Source organism: Hyla sarda, chromosome 3 (genome assembly GCF_029499605.1).
Source record: "Hyla sarda isolate aHylSar1 chromosome 3, aHylSar1.hap1, whole genome shotgun sequence".
NCBI classification, from domain to species: domain Eukaryota; kingdom Metazoa; phylum Chordata; class Amphibia; order Anura; family Hylidae; genus Hyla; species Hyla sarda.
This window is the reverse complement of record NC_079191.1, coordinates 361,530,436-361,552,897: the sequence shown is the minus strand read 5'-3', so window position 1 is coordinate 361,552,897 and position 22,462 is coordinate 361,530,436. Positions and strand designations below refer to the sequence as shown.

Below are 22,462 nucleotides of genomic sequence, written 5' to 3'. Positions count from 1 at the left end.
GGGCGATGAACTGTTGGGCGCACAAGTTTGTTTGCTCCACCATTAGATTGACAAAATCGCCACTGAAATAAAGAATTAAAAAAGTCCATTTCAGTGTAGCCCACTATGTCAATCTGGATTCCTGAGTCGTCAACAAACTCAGGAATCATGGCTGATATCCCTCTGGGGGTCTCCAGACAGGTTCACCGGAAGGGAGCTCCAGTACGCTTGTCTGGGGGGGGGTCGGACTCCTATTACGAGTGGCATGGACACTCGTACTAGTGTCGGCCACTGGGTCACTATCATGGGGTGGGGGGGTGGCCTCACCTGGCGGCGTCTCCGCCACCGTGCAGGGGGCTCATCATCAGCACTAGATGATGAGGAGGACGAGGAAGAACACAGTATGATCTTTCTAGTCCTCACAGGCAGATTCGGTGTCGGAGGCAAGTAAGGCATATGCCTCCTCCACCGGAAATGCCCGGCGGGCCATCACTTGTTTTTTCTACGGTGGCAGGGGTGGAGGGGATGTGTGCGGGGTGGGGGGGGGTCATAAATACTTATGTCATAAAATTACTTATTTTCATAATGGTGTGTGCTTACCTTTCTAATGTGATACTTGGGCTTGTTTCTGTGCCATCAAAGACTTCATGCAAGGATGGATGCTGCTGACAGCTAGTATAACATCACCTTCAGGCTGAAGTCGGTTTCGTTGTTTAGTTTTTATTGCAGTCAAGGCCAAGAAAGCATTTTCACATAAATATGTTGATGGAAAAGGCAACAATGCCGGCAACGCTGCATTACTCAAATCTTCGTTATGCACACTGTGCCAGAAATCTCCCACCTTGCTGTTCATTCTTGCTTTCAACGTTCTGTCTGCCGCAATTTCAAATAATTTCTCTTTCAAGTTAACAGGAAGTTCTTCTGTGTCAACATTGTTTTCACAAAAAGGATCCAAAATCCAGTTGTTCTGGGCACCATCCGTATTAATTTCAGGAAAATATCAGAGAATTTTGTTTTCCAGATTCTTCAAATGATCCATGATTAATGCTTTGATATTAGGAAAGATTGAAAGCTCGATGCTCGATTCTTCACAAAAAGATGAAATTGTTGGGAAGATTGCAAGTTGTCCAGCAGAAATTCTGTTTTTCCAGTAGAAAAGTTTGTTACGAAAAGCTTGCATGTTGTCAGTGGAAGAAAATATGTTGCTGTTCTGTCCTTGAAGTTTAAAATTCAACTCATTGACTTTTGAAAATATGTCGGCAAGATATGCAACTTTGCATAACCACTGCTCATCCTCAACGCGCGTTGCAAAAGCAGATTTCTGATGTTCAAGAAAGACATAAATTTCATGTCGAAGCTCAAATAACCTGTTTAAAACTTTTCCACAAGACAGCCACCTGACTTCTGTATGCAAAAACAAAGTTACATGTTCCGAACCCATGTCCTGGCAAACCAGTCGAGAGAGCCGGGAGTTCAGAGCACGTGACTTGATAAAGTTGACAACACTGATCACAGTGTTCAGTGTCTCATGTAACTCCACGCTTAATTGTTTTGAGGCAAGTGATTGTTGATGAATAACGCAGTGAATCCATTGTACTGATGGATTTTTCCCTTTCACCAATGCTTTCAAGCCTCCATGGTGACCCGTCATGTTAGCTGCGCCATCTGTGCACGCAGAAACACATCACATCCATACAAATCCATGAGCGGCAAGACACTCTGAAAATCTCTTGTGCTGTTGTTTTTCCCGGCAAAGATTTGCAAGCTAATACTTCTTCTGAAAGTACCGCCACTTGATCGATATACCAGACAAAAATAATCAACTGAGCTTCGTTTGATACGTCTGTCGACTCATCCAGTTGTGATGCAAATTGTTTTCTGACTTTGATCCGCTCACAGACTTGCTTGATTATATCGTCAGCCATTTCTTGAATTCTCCGTGATACAGTATCATCCGAATGTGGGATAGTTTCCATTGTATCGACTGCTTTCTTGTCTATCATTATCTCTGCAATTTTTATTACTGCAGGAAGAACCAAGTCCTCAACAATAGTATGAGGTTTCCTTGTTTTTGCAACCAAAAAACTTACTTCACATGAGGCGCGCAAAGCTTTCTCAGACGTATGCAGATATCTGTGAATTATTGCGGTGCCTTTCATCATACATGTAATGTTGACTCTTGAAATATACCACTGGTCTATCTTTCAATTCTGTGTGTTTTTTTTGCAGGGGTCTCTTCATAAGCGACGGTTTCATGCTGTGATTGGACACAGTTTCGGTGCATTTGACACAGAGTGGAAATGGAGGGTCCCCTCCATTGCTGACAAAACCTGAGGCCAAATATTCTTCAGTATATTGTCGTATTTTTCTTCCCACAGATTAATCTTTTGGTGGCTTCTTATGTTGCTGCTGACGCGGCCGTTTTTGTGGAATTCCTTGGCCTATCTTATCAGAAGATGATCCAAAACCTTCCAAATCAGTCACTTTCGCAAACGCATCGGTATCACTTCCCTTCCGTTTCACTAAAAACCGCTCCATTTTTAGGGTTCCTGCGAACAATGCGAACAAAAGCCTTATAATATATACAAAATACACAAAGCCTTATATTAAATATAAATAATTATTTAAGTCGCTGTGTACCCCTGCATAACAGCACCATCTTAATCCCCTTGTGCTATTATTCCCCGTGTACCTGTCAGATAGGAAAACTTCCAAACAGGAAATAGAAGATCCAGCACTCCAGGGTAAATTCAAAAGGTTCTTGCAACTTTAGTTGGAATCCATAAAATGTCCGGTGGATGGTATAAATTGTTAAACTCAAGAAGTACCTGTCAGATCCCAGGGGAATTTTTTTTTTATATGTTACCCATTACCTTGTCCTGATCATGTACATGCAATTTTTTTTATCTCCATCATCCCGTGTCCATGATCCTTGGACACACTCATGCTGTCTGTTTGCCATTATTATCTGATATGGCAAAAGAGGATCAGAGGGAGGGTGGAATGATAGCACAGGGGGATTAAGATGGAGGGGGAGGGTTAATCATTACTCCCCGCCACCTCCATATTAATCCCCTTGTGCCAATATTCCCCCCTCCATCTTAATCCCCCGGTGCTATTATTATCGGATATGGCAAACAGGGATCAGAGGGGGGGGGGGGGGGGGGGGGGATAAGGGCACAAGGGGATTAAGATGGAGGGGGGGGGGATAATCATCACCACCCCCCCTCACATATTAGTCCCCTTGTGCCATTATGCCCCCCTCCCTCTGATCCCCTTTTGCCATTATCCCTCCCCCTCCATCTTAATGCCTTGTGCTTTATTTCCCCCTCATACCCCCTCCGCCATTATTCCTCTCCCTTCCATCTTAATGCCTTGTGCTTTATTTCCCCCCCCTCATCTCCCCTCCGCCATTATTCCTCTCTCCCTCCATCTTAATGCCTTGTGCTTTATTACTCCCCATCTCCCTCATCCCCCCCCTCTGCCATTATCCCTCTCCCCCTCCATCTTAATGCCTTGTGTAATAAGCTCCTCATCCCCCCTCCGCCATTATCCCTCTCCCCCTCCATCTTAATGCCTTGTGCTCCGTCCCATACATCCCCCCTCCGTCCCATACAGTCCCCCTCCAGCCCATACAGTTGTTTTTAGCTTTTTTTTGTTTTACCTGGCCTTCTGCGGTCCCCTGTTAGCTGTTACTTCATGCAGTGCGTCCCGTTCGGCAGGGCCGCACTGACGTGTGTCGTCCTCCAGTGCTGTGCGGCAACTCCGCGGAACGTCAGGGGAGGTCACACATCTCACTTACAGTAGCCGTGTCCGCAGCTCGGGCAGCGCAACTGTACAGTGAGCTGCTGCGGCTATGCGCTGGCAAATACTGGCCAATGCATGGCTGGTATTTGTCAGCGCTTTCGCGTACCACCGCTCAACCCATGGTGTACCCCTAGGGGTATGTGTACCACGGTTTGAGAACCCAGGCTCTAGCTGACTCTGTTTGGCTCATTGAAATGAATGGGGTACAACGTGGTTCTGATAGGGATATGGCAACAAGGGATCTGGCTGCTGAAAGTAGATGTGAATGCACCCATAGAAGTCTTTGTGAAGGAGCTATATAGATGTCTGTAGTTAACAACATATTCTGGATATTTCTCAGTCTTTACATCATAAAATTGGCTAAACAAAGTAAAAACTATTGTACTATGATGCACGTTGTTCCCCTTTGATATTAGTTTACTGTTATTTAAAGGTCACTTTTATTTGGATGAGAAAACCGGAAAGTTATGGACAACAAAAGAATTTAATAAAGATGTCCAATCGTTCTATAATCTCACTGTGGAGGTAGATACACAGCCTAATACCCAAGGTAACATCCTGAAGTCTGAAAATATTTTATGGTATTTGTTAGCATTACAACTCCTTCTCATTTTGCCTGATTTTTATTTTTTTGATTTTTAAAGGGAAGCAAGCATCAGATCTTACCATATATAACGCTTAGCAACGCATTATATATGGTAAAATCTTCATCCTCACATCCCCCGGGGATGATCCTGCCCACAGGGATGGTGAGGATATGAATTTTGAAACTGTCCCCCACTGGCCTTGTAAGTAGTCCCCTGGGTGGGGAGCTATACTTACCTAGTCTAGCTGTTCCAGCCATAGTGACGCTCCCTCAGCATGATTTTCTCCCTAAGCAGATGGAGCAGAGTGATGATGCGGGAGGTAAATTGCGCCGAGGGGAGCGTCACTACGGCTGGAGCAGCGGGACTAGGTAAGTGTAACTCCCCACCCAGGAGACTACTTACGGTGTTGGACAGAAGGAAGAACCCATATGGCCGCACTTTTGCAAAAAACTGTTCGACTGTCAAAGTATTGAAGAAGTAAAGCTATAAGGGATTTACCACATTTCAACATTTAGAGTAAATATCAGGTTTTACAAAGATAACTGACAACTACAATCTATAAAAAATGGTGGTGTCTACCTTCATATTAATATATACATTTATGAACATACAAATTTGTTAATCTGTTTTTATTGACAACATAAAACACACAGTAGAACATGTCAAAACACAGGACATACAGTATCACATACAATCTGACGAGAACAATGCAATAGTCCTCATTTACTAACGTGAAACCAACAGTTTTTGTCGGGTTGTGCGACCAAATTTGTGTTGAATAGCCCATGGGACACATATTTGGTCGCACAACCCGACAAAAGATATCATCACTCCGAGTGTTTTTTAAACCCGTCAAAATGGGCGTGGTTATCACAAAAAGGGGCGTGTTCTCGACAAAAAAGAAAAAACACTCGGAGTATGATGAAAAACTCACAGGAAAACCTGTGAATTTTTCTTCACCAAAACCCGACGGCTCTGAGCTGTCGGGAAATTACTGAAAACCGAGTGAATCCTACCCCCATCATAGAACAGGGTCTGTTCCATGTTGGGGGTAGTAGTACAGGGGCAAAGGGGTTGATCGCATCGGGTCTCACTTCTGAGACCCGATCCGATCAAAAGTTATTAAGCAGGGGAGCGGGCGGCATGGTCCACTCCCCAGCGATGTATGATGTGTTTTACTTTCATTTTCCCAGCCGGGATCCCTGAATAGCCCGTACTGAGGAGCCAATCAGGGATCCCTGCGATCTGCGGTGGGGAAAGATATACAGAATCGCTGGGGGGAATGTATATGTCCCCACAGCTTCTATATATCTTGCCCCCCGCTGCGCAATATGTCTTGTCGTCACCATCAGAGCGCACAGTGACAGCGCACAGCAAGAGCGCCGAAGCCAGGAGCATCGCGGACCCCGGACCCCGGCAACAGGTAATTATAACACCGGGGATGGGGGAGGCGATGGGGAAGCTCCGGTGATGGCTGAGGATTGTGTATTGTAGCGAAGTGGGGACCAGGTAACGCTATATGTCTGCTCCCCACTTCGCTTCTATACACATGCCTCTGAAGTGCTATCATTGACAAGTATTAGCCAGTGGTCTCCAACTTGCGGACCTCCAAATGTTGCAAAACTACAACTCCCAGAATGCTCCGTGCATGCTGGGAGTTGTAGTTTTGCAACATCTGGAGGTCCGCAAGTTGGAGACCACTGCATTAGTCATTGATAGCGCTTCAGAGGCATGTGTATATAGATGCACTGTGCGGGACATATATACATGTGCTGTGCGGGACATATATACATGCGCTGTGCGGAACATATATACATGCGCTGTTCGGGGCATATATAACGCGCTGTGCGGGGCATATATAACGCGCTTTGCGGGGCATATGATTGCGCTGTGCGGGGCATATATAACGCGCTGTGCGGGGCATATATAACGCACTGTGCGGGGCATATATAATGCTCTGTGCGGGGCATATATAACGCGCGGTGCGGGGCATATATAACGCACTGTGCGGGGCATATATAATGCTCTGTGCGGGGCATATATAACGTGCTGTGCGGGGCATATATAACGCACTGTGCGGGGGAAAAATTTATGAGCTGTGCGGGGCATATATAGATGCGCTGTGCGGGGCATATATACATGCGCTGTGCGGGGCATATATACATGCGCTGTGCGGGGCATATATACATACGCTGTGCGGGGCATATATAGATGCGCTGTGCGGGGCATATATACATGCACTGTGCGGGGCATATATACATGCGCTGTGCGGGGCATATATACATGCGCTGTGCGGGGCATATATACATGCGCTGTGCGGGGCATATATACATGCGCTGTGCAGGGCATATATAGATGCGCTGTGCGGGGCATATATACATGCACTGTGCGGGGCATATATACATGCGCTGTGCGGGGCATATATACATGCGCTGTGCGGGGCATATATACATGCGCTGTGCGGGGCATATATACATGCGCTGTGCAGGGCATATATAGATGCGCTGTGCGGGGCATATATACATGCACTGTGCGGGGCATATATACATGCGCTGTGCGGGGCATATATACATGCGCTGTGCGGGGCATATATAGATGCGCTGTGCGGGGCATATATACATGCGCTGTGCAGGGCATATATAGATGCGCTGTGCGGGGCATATATAACTTGCGCTGTTCGGGGCATATATACCGCGCTTTGCGGGGCATATCATTGCGCTGTGTGGGGCATATATAATGCTCTGTGCGGGGCATATATAACGCGCTGTGCGGGGCATATATAACGCACTGTGCGGGGCATATATAACGCGCTGTGCGGGGCATATATAACTTGCGCTGTGCGGGGCATATATAACTTGCGCTGTGCGGGGCATATATAGATGCGCTGTGCGGGGCATATATACATGCGCTGTGCAGGGCATATATAGATGCGCTGTGCGGGGCATATATACATGCACTGTGCGGGGCATATATACATGCGCTGTGCGGGGCATATATACATGCGCTGTGCGGGGCATATATAGATGCGCTGTGCGGGGCATATATACATGCGCTGTGCAGGGCATATATAGATGCGCTGTGCGGGGCATATATAACTTGCGCTGTTCGGGGCATATATACCGCGCTTTGCGGGGCATATCATTGCGCTGTGTGGGGCATATATAATGCTCTGTGCGGGGCATATATAACGCGCTGTGCGGGGCATATATAACGCACTGTGCGGGGCATATATAACGCGCTGTGCGGGGCATATATAACTTGCGCTGTGCGGGGCATATATAACTTGCGCTGTGCGGGGCATATATAGATGCGCTGTGCGGGGCATATATACATGCGCTGTGCAGGGCATATATAGATGCGCTGTGCGGGGCATATATACATGCACTGTGCGGGGCATATATACATGCGCTGTGCGGGGCATATATACATGCGCTGTGCGGGGCATATATAGATGCGCTGTGCGGGGCATATATACATGCGCTGTGCAGGGCATATATAGATGCGCTGTGCGGGGCATATATAACTTGCGCTGTTCGGGGCATATATACCGCGCTTTGCGGGGCATATCATTGCGCTGTGTGGGGCATATATAATGCTCTGTGCGGGGCATATATAACGCGCTGTGCGGGGCATATATAACGCACTGTGCGGGGCATATATAATGCGCTGTGCGGGGCATATATAACGCACTGTGCGGGGCATATATAATGCTCTGTGCGGGGCATATATAATGCACTGTGCGGGGCATATATAGATGCGCTGTGCGGGGCATATATAACTTGCGCTGTGCGGGGCATATATAACTTGCGCTGTGCGGGGCATATATAGATGCGCTGTGTGGGGCATATATAACGCACTGTGCGGGGCATATATAATGCTCTGTGCGGGGCATATATAATGCACTGTGCGGGGCATATATAACTTGCGCTGTGCGGGGCATATATAGATGCGCTGTGCGGGGCATATATAACGCACTGTGCGGGGCATATATAGATGCGCTGTGCGGGGCATATATAACGCGCTGTGCGGGGCATATATAACTTGCGCTGTGCGGGGCATATATAACTTGCGCTGTGCGGGGCATATATAACTTGCGCTGTGCGGGGCATATATAGATGCGCTGTGTGGGGCATATATAACGCACTGTGCGGGGCATATATAATGCTCTGTGCGGGGCATATATAATGCACTGTGCGGGGCATATATAACTTGCGCTGTGCGGGGCATATATAGATGCGCTGTGCGGGGCATATATAACGCACTGTGCGGGGCATATATAACGCACTGTGCGGGGCATATATAACGCGCTGTGCGGGGCATATATAACGCACTGTGCGGGGCATATATAATGCTCTGTGCGGGGCATATATAATGCACTGTGCGGGGCATATATAGATGCGCTGTGCGGGGCATATATAACTTGCGCTGTGCGGGGCATATATAACTTGCGCTGTGCGGGGCATATATAGATGCGCTGTGTGGGGCATATATAACGCACTGTGCGGGGCATATATAATGCTCTGTGCGGGGCATATATAATGCACTGTGCGGGGCATATATAACTTGCGCTGTGCGGGGCATATATAGATGCGCTGTGCGGGGCATATATAACGCACTGTGCGGGGCATATATAGATGCGCTGTGCGGGGCATATATAACGCGCTGTGCGGGGCATATATAACTTGCGCTGTGCGGGGCATATATAACTTGCGCTGTGCGGGGCATATATAACTTGCGCTGTGCGGGGCATATATAGATGCGCTGTGTGGGGCATATATAACGCACTGTGCGGGGCATATATAATGCTCTGTGCGGGGCATATATAATGCACTGTGCGGGGCATATATAACTTGCGCTGTGCGGGGCATATATAACTTGCGCTGTGCGGGGCATATATAGATGCGCTGTGCGGGGCATATATAACGCACTGTGCGGGGCATATATAGATGCGCTGTGCGGGGCATATATAACGCGCTGTGCGGGGCATATATAACTTGCGCTGTGCGGGGCATATATAACTTGCGCTGTGCGGGGCATATATAACTTGCGCTGTGCGGGGCATATATAGATGCGCTGTGTGGGGCATATATAACGCACTGTGCGGGGCATATATAATGCTCTGTGCGGGGCATATATAATGCACTGTGCGGGGCATATATAACTTGCGCTGTGCGGGGCATATATAGATGCGCTGTGCGGGGCATATATAACGCACTGTGCGGGGCATATATAGATGCGCTGTGCGGGGCATATATAACGCGCTGTGCGGGGCATATATAGATGCGCTGTGCGGGGCATATACATGCGCTGTGCGGAGGACATATATACAATTTACCGTGCAACACAATTTCCAACCCATGGGACACATTTCCAAACCAGTGCGCCAAAAAAAAAATTGTCGGGCGACAGATTAGTAAATATGGAGATTTTCACTCAGAGAATTCAGGGAAAACACTCAGAGATTAAACCGACACTCTTAGTAAATGAGGGCCAAAGTCTAGTTTTTTTTTTTTTTTTTTAAGTCAGACATCCGTATAACAGCATAATGACTACATAAATAGACCCTCATGCATGGAACCAATACTAACAGGATACAAGTTCTGGAGTCAATTTTCAACTGTTATTGGGGGGTGAGAAAGCCCTATGAATCCAGAGAAAGAGAACACGGGAGCAAATAAAACAAGATTTTTCTATGCCCTTTTTGTTCTGAACCATAAAAAAATCTTGTATGTTTTGTCCACAGGTCCACTGCCTCCTAATCGGGCTCAATTACAAATCACTGTACAAAATGCCAAAGAAGGTCCAGTGTTTGAAAAGGAAATATACGTCTCTACGATTGCAAACACTGTGCCACCTGGATACCCCGTCATTAAAGTCAAGGTATGACACTGCAGGTTTATGTGATTTTAAATTATGGGTACATTGATAGTAATAGTTTAGCTCTGCCCTTAAAGAAGCTTATACTTTATAGGCAGGGGCGGACTGACCGGCCGGTCCAATTGGCCGTGGTCCGAAGGCCCGGCCGGGAAAAGGGCCCGCTGTCCGCCGCCTGTCATATAAAATATATATATATTTTTAAATAGCCTTTTTAAATAGCCGGGCCTGGCACGGGGAAAGGGCCCGCCACAGCCGCTAGGTCGGAGCCGGGCCCGGAGCTGTTACAGTTATTCCGCTCCCAGAAAGCCACTGTAGCAGCAGCCCTTTAAGAGAACCGCAGTGGCTACCTGGGAGCGGCGCTTAGGTCACGTGAACTTCACGTCTGGAAGTGCCGGAGTTTACTGCTGCTGCCGCCGAAGACCAGTGCGCCCGGCCTGCTTGTCCTCTGTGTACGGAGCCCTGCATGTCCTCATTGTCCAGGAGCCCTGCTTGTCCTCAGGTACAGAGCCCTGCTTGTCCTCAGTGTCTGGGAGCCCTGCTTGTCCTCAGTGTCCGGGAGCCCTGCTTGTCCTTAGTGTCCGGGAGCCCTGCTTGTCCTTAGTGTCCGGGAGCCCTGCATATCCTCAGTGTCCGGGAGCCCTGCATATCCTCAGTGTCCGGGAGCCCTGCTTGTCCTCAGTGTCCGGAAGCCCTGCATATCCTAAGTGTCTGGGAGCCCTGCTTGTCCTCAGTGTCCGGGAGCCCTGCTTGTCCTCAGTGTCCGGGAGCCCTGCTTGTCCTCAGTGTCCGGGAGCCCTGCATGTCCTCAGTGTACAGATCCCTGCATGTCCTCAGTGTCCGGGAGCCCTGCTTGTCCTCAGTGTCTGGGAGCCCTGCTTGTCCTTAGTGTACAGAGCCCTGATTGTCCTCAGTGTACAGAGCGCTGCTTGCCCTCAGTGTACAGAGCCCTGCTTGTCCTCAGTGTCCGGGAGCCCTGCTTGTCCTCAGTGTCCGGGAGCCCTGCTTGTCCTCAGTGTCCAGGAGCCCTGCTTGTCCTCAGTGTGCAGAGCACTGCTTGTCCTCAGTGTGCAGAGCCCTGCTTGTCCTCAGTGTGCAGAGCCCTGCATGTCCTCAGTGTACAGATCCCTGCTTGTCCTCAGTGTACAGAGCCCTGCTTGTCCTCAGTGTACAGAGCCCTGCTTGTCCTCAGTGTACAGAGCCCTGCTTGTCCTCAGTGTACAGAGCCCTGCTTGTCCTCAGTGTACAGAGCCCTGCTTGTCCTCAGTGTACAGAGCCCTGCTTGTCCTCAGTGTACAGAGCCCTGCTTGTCCTCAGTGTACAGAGCCCTGCTTGTACTCAGTGTACAGAGCCCTGCTTGTCCTCAGTGTACAGAGCCCTGCTTGTCCTCAGTGTACAGAGCCCTGCTTGTCCTCAGTGTACAGAGCCCTGCTTGTCCTCAGTGTACAGAGCCCTGCTTGTCCTCAGTGTACAGAGCCCTGCTTGTCCTCCGTGTACAGAGCCCTGCTTGTCCTCAGTGTACAGAGCCCTGCTTGTCCTCAGTGCACAGAGCCCTGCTTATTCTCTGTGTACAGAGCCCTGCTTGTCCTCAGTGTCCGGGAGCCCTGCTTGTCCTCAGTGTACAGAGCCCTGCTTGTCCTCGGTGTTCAGAGCCCTGCTTGTCCTCGGTGCTCAGAGCCCTGCTTATTCTCAGTGTACAGAGCCCTGCTTGTCCTCAGTGTCCGGGAGCCCTGCTTGTCCTCAGTGTACAGAGCCCTGCTTGTCCTCTGTGCACAGAGCCCTGCTTGTCCTCAGTGTGCAGAGCCCTGCTTGTCTTCAGTGCACAGACCCCTGCTTGTCCTCAGTGTACAGACTCCTCCTGAAGAAGTGCCCTGATCTCTCTGCCAGCTTTCTCAGTCGACATCTGCATGGACCCAAAAACAGGCTAGCCTGGCCAGGTGGGTGGCTTATGAATTGTATAGTTGTATGTATCTTCTACCTGCCTTTCACCACTCCCTACATGATGGCACAGTCTGACTTATAAGTTATATGTGAAATATAACTTATATCTCCGACTGTTCCGTCATGCAGGGGGCGGTGAAAGGCAGGTAGAAGATGGAGTAGGCTTCCCAGCAGCACAGAGTATTTCTGGCAGGGACCGTAGTGAGGCAGACATTCTGCCTCACTACAGTTCCCTCCAGAAATACTCTGTGCTGCTGTGCTAATTCTGTAATAAATCTTAAGAGGCCTCAGCCTCACCCAAGCAAGAGGCAGAAAAGGTAAAGTGTGCGGCTTATGAATGGACAAGTTGCTATTTTCTACCTGCCTTTCACCACTCACTTTATCATATCACATCAGAGATATGAGTTATATACAGTATCTAACTGTGCCATCATGTAGTGAGCGGTGAAAGGCAGGTACTCAGGTGGAAAACTTTTTTTTAAATCAACAGGTGCCAGAAAGTTAAACAGATGTGTAAATTATTCAAACAGTGAGATAGGAAGTACCTATTAGCTGCTGTATGCTACAGAGGAAATTCTCTTCTATTTGGGATTTCTTTTCTGTCACGACCACAGTGCTCTCTGCTGACGCCTCTGTTCATTTTGGGAAATGTCCACAGCAGCATATGTTTGCTATGGGGATTTTCTCCTGCTCTGGACAGTTCCTAAAATGGACAGATGTGTCAGCAGAGAGCAATGTGGTCTTGACAGAAAAGAAATCCTAAATAGAAAAGAATTTGTTCTGTTGTATATAGCTGCTAATAAGTACTGGCAGGATTATAAAATTTTAATAGAAATAATTTAGATATCAAGCAAACAACAGAGCACGTACATGCACTCACCGCTCAGTGGTGACCGTTGCGGGTAGAAGTCCGGTAACGGGAAGCTGGATCACAGCATCAGCGGAGGTAGAATGGCGCTCGCAGGCTACGCCGGCAGTTTCGCAAGTAAGTGCGTGCTTCTTCTGGCCTCACGCACTTGAGGCCGGAAGAAGCATGCACTTACGTGCGAAACTGCCGGCGTGGCCTCCGAGCACCATTCTACCTCCGCTGATGCTGTGATCCAGCTTCCCGATACTGGACTTCTACCCGCAACGGTCACCACTGAGCGGTGAGTGCATGTACGTGCTCTGTTGTTTGCTTGATATCTAAATTATTTCTATTAAAATTTTATAATCCTGCCAGTACTTATTAGCAGCTATATACAACAGAACAAATTATTTTCTATTTGGGATTTCTTTTCTGTCAAGACCACAGTGCTCTCTGCTGACAAATATGTCCATTTTAGGAACTGTCCAGAGCAGGAGAAAATCCCCATAGCAAACATATGCTGCTGTGGACATTTCCCAAAATGAACAGAGGCGTCAGCAGAGAGCACTGTGTTCGTGACAGAAAATAAATCCTAAATAGAAGAGAATTTCCTCTGTAGCATACAGCAGCTGATAGGTACTGGAAGGATTAAGAATTTTTAATAAAAGTCATTTACAAATCTGTTTAACTTTCTTTAAAAAAAAGTTTTCCACCGGAGTATCCCTTTAAGGTGAGTGGAGGCTGGAGCCAAGTTGGACTGGGTATCACAGACAGAGATCCCAAGTTGGCACAAAAAGGAGGAGTTCAGTGTTTTTAGGCACTTGGTGTAGTTAAGGTGATTGGCATTGCCATCCCTCAAAGTACCCCATAGCCTCAAGTGCACTGCACCCCCTAGTCCTTTCTATGGCAAAAAATCATATACATACTGGGCGGGAATAGGGGCGGGGCAGAGGTGGGGCCAGGGGTGGAGTCTTGCTGGGGGCCCTTGCTTTATTTGGTCCGGGGGCCCTGAGTGGTGTCAGTCCGCCCCTGTTTATAGGGAAGCAGAAGATATTATAGAAAAAAAAAATGGAGAGTCAGTCATATTGATCACTATCACTAAAATGATTTTCTTATGCTGCCTTGAATCCTCTGGCGTTGCAGAAATAAGAGTTAGTTTACTACTTTAAAGTTGATCAACTATGTGAAAAGTTGCCGTGCCAATTTGCACAATTTTTTTGCCCAAACTGTAGGAAAACCCTTTGTAAATCTCTACAGACATGTGAAAAAAGCACAGGACCCTCCCCTTTTTGGGTTTCTGAGCTTTGTCAGGCTCTGTGCAAATCTGACAAAAGAACTTGGTAAATCTGTAGGGGAAAGTCAGTGTTGACTCTCTTGTTATTCAATATGGGCCATGGTTTGACCCATAGCTTATCCTGACTCTTGTGATTTTGTACCTTTGCCCGTGTGTTACTGACCTGGTTTGTACAACTGTTCTGACTACTCTTATGCCCTTGCCTATCGTTCAGTTTATGGACTGTCGCCCAGTTGGGAGCTGGCGTTTAGGGAGAATCATCCAAGAAGATAGGGAGAGGGGGTTTGGGGCATGATGTAGGTTGCACTCTTACCCTATCCTGGACGTGACAGTCGTTCTTTAATTCACAGGAGTCAGCTGACCCAGATCACTTCCTCTGACACATTAAAGGGGTATTCCGGGTAAAAAAAAATTTTTATATCAACTTTCTCCAGAAAGTTAAACAGATTTGTAAATTACTTCTATTAAAAAATCTTAATCCTTTCAATAATTACCAGCTGCTGAAGTTGAGTTGTTGTTTTCTGTCTGGCAACAGTGCTCTCTGCTGACATCTCTGCTTGTCTCAGGAACTGCACAGAGTAGAAAAGGTTTGCTATGGGGATTTGCTTCTAAACTGGGTGGTTCCCGAGACACGTGTCATCAGAGAGCACTTAGACAGAAAAGAACAACTCAACTTCAGCAGCTCATAAGTACTGAAAGGATTAAGATTTTTTAATAGAAGTAATTTACAAACCTGTTTAACTTTCTGAAGCCAGTTGATATATATAAAAAAAGTTTTTTCCTGGATAACACCTTTAAATAATTTTTTGAGATCAATCTGGTGATTACATGACCCAGTTACAATAATAGAATGCATGTATGCAGTTGTGCTGGAATAAAGCAGATGATTCTGTGGGACTAGTGATTATGAATGTACATGATATGGGCAAAAACAAAACCTGGAGAGCCTTCTTGTCCGGATCAGGAGAGGTTTGCTATGGGAATTTGCTCCTACATTGGACTGCTACTAACACAGACAGAGGTGTCTGCAGAGAGCGCTGTGGTCAGACAGAAAAGAACAACTCCACTTCCTCTGTAGTATACAGCAGCTGATAAGTACTGTAAGGATTAAGATTTTTTTAAATAAAAGTTATTTACAAAACTGTTTAACTTTAAAAAAAATATTGTTTTCCACCTGCGTAACCCTTTAAGGTGCTGTGAGTAGAAGCATTAGTCCAGCTATCCCACATGAAATAAAAAGGTGGATTTTCAGGTTGTGTTCACACAGGGCAGCATTATGCCACTTCAAGGAGAAGCCGCATGCATAATATGCCGTTATTGGATATTTTACCGCTGCACATGACAATTACCCATGACAAGATTTATTTGTGTGCTAAATATATTTATTCCATTATTCTTGTATGATTTATGTAAGAACATAGTGAAAGAGTATTTTTGTGACACACAAGTTCATAACCATTTTATTTTTTGAAGGCCAGAAGCAGAGATTCTATGAGAAAGCCGATATTTTTCTACAAATTGGTGAATGATTTAGGGGGAGAGTTTCATATTGATAATCACACAGGACAGATAGTAGTTGCCAATGTGGCAGGAAAAACTGCGACTTTTCAATTGAAAGTAAAGGTGACAGATGAAAATGGACTCTCTGCCCAAACTTTGGTTCAGGTACGGAACTGTTTAGATTTTAATATTTTATTATATAGTCACATATGTCATAGAGTACAAGTAAGACAGAGGCAATAAATCGAATATACACAAGCTTCCACAAAGATGTGCTATATATGAAAAAATTGAAGAAATGTTGTACTAAATATTATGGAAAAACATTGTCTGGGCTTTAAAAATTGATGCCCTATCCTCCAGGTAGGATAGTATAAGAAAACTGCTAGAAGAAATAAAAAAAACCTCTGTTAGCAGAATATACGCTGCCAGTTATATAGCTTGGTTGGTAGTCTCTAGAATAGCCTGCTTAAAGGGGTACTCCGCCCCTAGACATCTTATCCCCTATCCAAAGGATAGGGGATAAGATGTCAGATCGCCGCGGTCCCGCTGCTGGGGACCCCTGGGATCCCCGCTGCGGCACTGCGCTATCATTACAGCACAGAGTGAGTTCGCTCTGTGCGTAATGACGGGCGATACAGGGGCCGGAGCAGCGTGACATCATGGCGCCGCCCCTCGTGACATCACGGCCTGTCCCCTTAATGCAAGTCTATGGGAGGGGGCGTGATGACCGCCATGCCCCCTCCCATAGACTTGTATTGAAAGGGGCGGGCCATGACATCACGAGGGGCGGAGGCGTGATGTAACGATTCTCCTGTCCCTGTACTGCCCGTCTTTACGCACAGAGCGAACTCGCTTGGTGCTGTAATGATCCCAGGGGTCCCCAGCAGCGGGACCGCGGCGATCTGACATCTTATCCCCTATTCTTTGGATATCTAGGGGCGGAGAACCCCTTTAATAGATGAGCCCAGAATTAAAAAGACACATCTAACTATACAAAATCTTTTCTTTTGTCTACGATGTCTTCCAGATACAAGTGGAATCTCCATCTTCTTCAAGTGATATTTCAGAGATAAAAATAAATCAGACATCAGAGGATGTCAAGCTGCATATGAAAAAAATCCTCAGGTACAGCTAAGTGCCCCATTGAGAACTAAGCTACGGTAACCGCCCAGTTGACAGTCCTTAGACTACAATGATGTTCATTGACTATCACGATGGTATTCCCCACTTCTCAGTTGGGAGTGTCCTAAAAATGCAGTGTTCTACTGTGTGCATTTCTAGTACCCCACCAAACTTCACTTTATTGCTGTTTAGTTTTGTTGCATGCCTATTTCGCAGCCTTCCAGTTCAACCTATATCCCTACTGAGTCCCTACTAGATCAACTCAGTAGGGACTCAGTAGGGATATAGGTTGAACTTGATGGACTCTGGTCCTTTTTCAACCTCATGAACTATGTTACTATGTGACAATGTTTATGTATATTTAACATGTAAGGTATATTTTGTACTTCGGAGTGCTTCCGAGTGGTAATTTTGTATCATGGCTAAAGAAGGCTTCTTACATTAGTTAGCCATTCCGCAATGGGAAGAAAAACCTTAGAAGGTATGAGGTCCCTGCTCTGTCAAACATTCTGCTCTCAAGACTGAGGGCAGGATATTGGGGGAGATTTATTAAAACCTGTCCAGAGGAAAAGTTACTGAGTTGCCCATAGCAACCAATCAGATCGCTTCTTTCATCTTTCACAGGCCTTTTCAAAAATGAAAGAAGCGATCTGATTGGTTGCTATGGGCAACTCAGCAACTTTTCCCCTGAACAGATTTTGATAAATCTCCCCCATTATGTAGTGAGGAGGAGTTAGTGTAGTGTAGATTTCAGTCTAGAGCACAGATTCCCAACCAGGGGCACTAAAAGCCCTCCGGCGTTGCTGCAGCATTTCCTCTGTCAAGTTGGCAACCAAAAATATTGTGCCTGCATCTCTAGCATTTCAGAAGTATGTCATACTAAACAGGACACTTCCAGCCATGATGGAGCCTTTGAAATCAGCCTTTGTAAGATAACAAGTGATTTGTTTACTGCTGCTAAACAAAAACGTGAGTAAGATTGCCGGTGGTTGAGAGGACCACATTTGTTTTCAGAGTCAGCAAGAAGAAGTTGTGCATCTTGCTGTATTCCAGGAACAGGACCCCTGCGACTAGAGATAAGCAAATTTTACAAAAATTCAATTTGTCCGATTTGCTGAATTTTCCGAAAAAATCGGTTCGGTCTGAATTTATTTGCAGCGAACCTCTATTAAAAACGACTATTTCTGGCCTACAGAGAGCCTCAATAGGGGTGTAGAATACTTTGCCTTCCTGTAACATGAATAGGGAGTGTGCTGGGTTAGTGAAATAATACTGTTTTTCAGTATGACATGCAGATTAGAGGTGTCGCTATTAGAATCACTGCCGCAGAGCGGCACAATGACAGAGCCTGGAGGTAACTGAATTCAACAGGGCTATTAAAGTGCTAGCAGGACGCCAACTTAAACAGTATTTTACGTGAAACCGAAAAGAAAATAACCCACTTAAAGATGGACCATTTGTAAAAAAGAATACATTTTATTTATGGAAAGTTCCAATAATACATAAAACAAACACAGCGTGGACAAACATACGTGGGAACTAGGGAGCAGGGGGAGACCAGAAATAAAGAAATAATCCGGGTGCACTGGCCTATGGCATGTAAAAACAGGTAAGTCACAAGATAAATATATAGATGTGTAAACATGAGATATGTACAAAGGCAGAAAGCGCCTCAATGAAAAGGGTAAATATTTATACAGGTCTCATTTCAAGAGTACCAACATATAAAAATTTAACTGAAATGCCATAGGAAGTGATAAACATGCTAACCGGACTAAAGAAGGAACCATATGCAATGATGGTACGCAACAGTAAACCCCCCCCCACTCCCCAGCTACCCACCAAACCTCCGACGCGTTTCACCCAACGGGGCTTTATCCAGGAGTGGTGGGCAACTGGGGTGGGGTACATTATATGCAGACGGCCGGCCAATCACAGTCATTTGTAAAAAGATCTCACCTAAACGCCATTATACACTCCGGCGCCACTTGCAAAGAATGGAATTAATAATGCGAGAGTAGGGCCTTACAGGGGACGTTTTTACCCCCACCGGTTACAATGGACCATACGTTGTTCCCTTCCACCTTTTAGAGGTCTTTGCATCACATCAATACTTGGTGGTGTAGGTGGCACATGGTGTTTTTTTGCACACCTTTTCTTTTCTTAGATATAAAAAAAAACAATTGGGGTCCATATATTTTATCCTAAGAAAAGTTAAGCTATAACTAATGCATATTCTCAATACTTACTTGTGGTCTGATGGCGAGGAGTGTCTCTAACTGGGGAGCAGCACCTTAAATATGTTTTGCACTATTCATATTTGTGAAGTGTTGGTGTGACACCATGGTCAATCTACTCTGATGCATCAGGCATTGGTGGGTGGAAATCCTGGCTGATCCATGCCTGATTCATCTTCACAAAGGTCAGTTTCTCCACATTTTTCATGGACAGACAAGTTCTCCTTGTGGTTACTATGGCTCCCGCCGCACTAAACACCCGCTCTGATGGCACACTACTGGCTGGGCAGGACAGCTTTTCCAGGGCAAACTCTGCTAGTTGCGTCCACAAATCAAGTTTGGCTGCCCAGAAGTCCAGCGTGTCTTCAAAGTGTCAAGGTATGCCACCACCTGCTGGTTCAGGTCCTGCTCCAGGTCTTTCTGCTGCTTATGAGTTGCTTCACTATGCGGTTGAAGAAAGCTACTCATTAGCGACTGTAGACTTAGGCTGCTGCTGATGGCGCTGGTACTGCTCCTGCCACCCCACCCATCCCCAGCAGCCATGGCAGTGGAAGGTGAGCACAGAGGGCCCTCTGAGTCAGACCTGCGAGAGGATGGACGATGGCGCAGATAGGCATTGGCCAACTGACTACGTAGGATATCTCTGTAGTTGGTCATTTTGTCCTGTAAAACAGGCCCCCATTTTGTGCCGGTAGCGAGGGTCCAATAAGGTGGAGAGCCAGAAGTCATCCTGCTGCCGAATGGTGACAATTCGGCGGTCACTACACAAGCACTTGAGCATGCATCATGCCATTTGTGCAAGTAACTCGGAGGGATTCCCTTCCTCCATCTCCACTGCATACTGCCACGATGTGTCTGGGTCCTCTGTCTCGCCTTCCTCTAGCTCTTTTGGCTGCTCCTCCTCTTCTGTCAGATGACTAGAAAAAAAACGCCCATTTTGTGAAACCTAAACTGTGCTCAACTGTGCCCCTCCCCCTCCTCCAGTTCAGCCCCCACAGGGCTCATGTGGCCGTGAAATGTAGGTGCCCTGACCAGTCATCGTTTCCAACATGTGTTGTAGGAAATGAAGCAGTGGAATGATGTCGTTCATCCCGTAATCGTGGTGACTGACTAATAATGTGGCTTCCTCAAAGGGACTGAGCAAACGGCAGGTGTCACGTATGAGTTGCCTCTGGTTGACTTTGAAGTTACACAGGGAAGTCCCCCTGTCCGCTTGGATCATCATGAATTCAGTGATGGCTTTTCTCTGTTCATAAAGTCGGTCCAACATATGGATGGTGGAATTCCAACTTGTGGAAACATCGCAAATCAGACTACGTTGAGGGATACCGTTCCGAAGCTGCAGCTCAAGGAGGGTGTGCTTTGCGGTGTACGTGCTGAAGTGCATGCAAAGTTTCCTTCCCATTGTTAGGAGGTCTTGCAGATGGAGGGAACACTTCACTGACAACCATATTGAACACGTGTGCCATGCAGGGCGCATGCCTCAGGCTTTCTTGTCGAAGCACAGACATATCGCGCCACACCCCTACCCCTTAATTCCCTGGTTGAACTTGATGGACATATGTCTTTTTTCGACCGTACTAACTATGTAACTATGTAACTATGTAAGATGTTCTTCCCTGTTCCCATTTCCAGTTTTAGTGGAGTAAGCCATGATACGATTTCTTGAGGAACGACTTTTAGCAGTTCCTTCCCTGTGTGAATCCGTTCGTCAAGGCAAACCATGTGAAGAACAGCATGACACCGCCGTGCCCTGCACACATGGTATGCTGGTGGGGCACTGAGACTTTTCCGTGCAGTGGAGGCTGAGGAGGCGGAGTCGCACACTGTCACAGGACCAACGGCCTGAGAGCGTGGAGGCGGAAGCGGCGGGTCCTGTCCAAGTTGCTGTTGCGGCTGTGCAGGAACCGCATTCACCCAGTGGGCCATAAACGACATGTATTGTCCCTGACCGTAGTTACTACTTTGGTACACACCGACAGGCTCAAAGACTGGCACATATTCTGTTCCACAAAATTGTGCAGGGCTGGTACTGCCTTTTTCGCAAAGAAATGACAGCTTAGGACTCTCCACCTCGGCTTGGCACAAGCCATCACTTCTCTGAAAGGTGCTGAGTCCACCACTTGAAAAGGGAGGAACTGCAGTACCAGCAACTTGGACAGGAGCACATTCAGCTTCTGCGCCGTTGGATGAGTGGGCGCATACTGTTGTCTCTTGGACATGGCTTCGCCGAAGGATTGCTGGTGGAATGACTGACACGACATTGGAGGAGCATCTGGAGCGACATAAGATGGGTTTGACACACAGCTCCCTTCGGCTGAGGCGGTGGAACCTTGTGTCACGCTCTGCGCTCCGGCTGGAAGCTCCGGCCATGAGCACCCCGTCTGCCGGCGGGGCTGGGATTCGCATCGCGGGATGCGCCCGCACGCGAATCCCAGCCCGTCACTTACCCCGCTCCGCTGCCTCTGTGTCTCAGCTCTGGCACGCGCGTCCCCGTCTCCTAGGGTGCGCGCTCCGGAGCTCTGAAATTTAACCCCTTAAGGACCAAGCCCATTTTAACCTTAAAGGGTAGCTCCCACCATCCTATTTTTTTTTTTTTGCTAGCCCGTTACCCCCCCCCCCGCTACGGCACTAACCCGTTCCCTCCTCCCCCCCCCCGCCCCGCATACCCCGTTCCTTCATTACACTTGCAGTTACTGCAGAGTCCGGCAGCGGGCGTGCAGGGACAGCGGCGGCGATGTGCGGGAGGAGTGGCCTCCCAACCAGTGGCCGGGGAGCCAATGCGCTTGCTCCCGCCTGTCTGATTGACAGGCAGGGAGCGAGTGCAGCCTAACTGAAAAAGGACTGATTGCCGCTCCAAAATCAGTCCTTTTTCAGTAGCCGGTTTTTAAATGTAAATTAAACCTTTTTAATGAAAAAAATAAAAATAAAAGTATATTAGAGATATGTTGTAGTACATAACTACTACAACATATCAAAAACTAAAGTAGGTGACAGTGCCCATTTAAGGACCAGGCCAATTTTATTTTTGCGTTTTCGTTTTTTCCTCCTCGCCTTCTAAAATCCATAACTGTTTTTTGTGTGACCAATTGAACTTTGTTATGAAACCTCTCATTTTACCATAAAATGTATGGCGAACCTAAAAAAAAATTTATTTAGGGAGGAAATTTTGATGAAAACCACAATTTTGCCCATTTTGGAGGATTTTGTTTTCACACTGTACACTTTACGGTAAAAATGACATGTGTTCTTGATTCTGTGGGTCAATACG

At 47.0% G+C, this 22,462-nt stretch overlaps 1 protein-coding gene across 1 annotated transcript in view; it reads left to right on the top strand.

Moving 5' to 3' along the window:
• Nucleotides 1–22,462, top strand: part of LOC130361069 (protocadherin Fat 4-like) — a 157,407-nt gene that overhangs the window by 74,638 nt on the left and 60,307 nt on the right. The window contains exons 29-32 of the mRNA XM_056563632.1: nucleotides 4,220–4,336; nucleotides 10,117–10,253; nucleotides 15,803–15,994; nucleotides 16,860–16,957. Of these exons, the coding sequence (XP_056419607.1) occupies nucleotides 4,220–4,336; nucleotides 10,117–10,253; nucleotides 15,803–15,994; nucleotides 16,860–16,957 (544 nt within the window). The remainder of the gene's footprint in view (nucleotides 1–4,219; nucleotides 4,337–10,116; nucleotides 10,254–15,802; nucleotides 15,995–16,859; nucleotides 16,958–22,462) is intronic.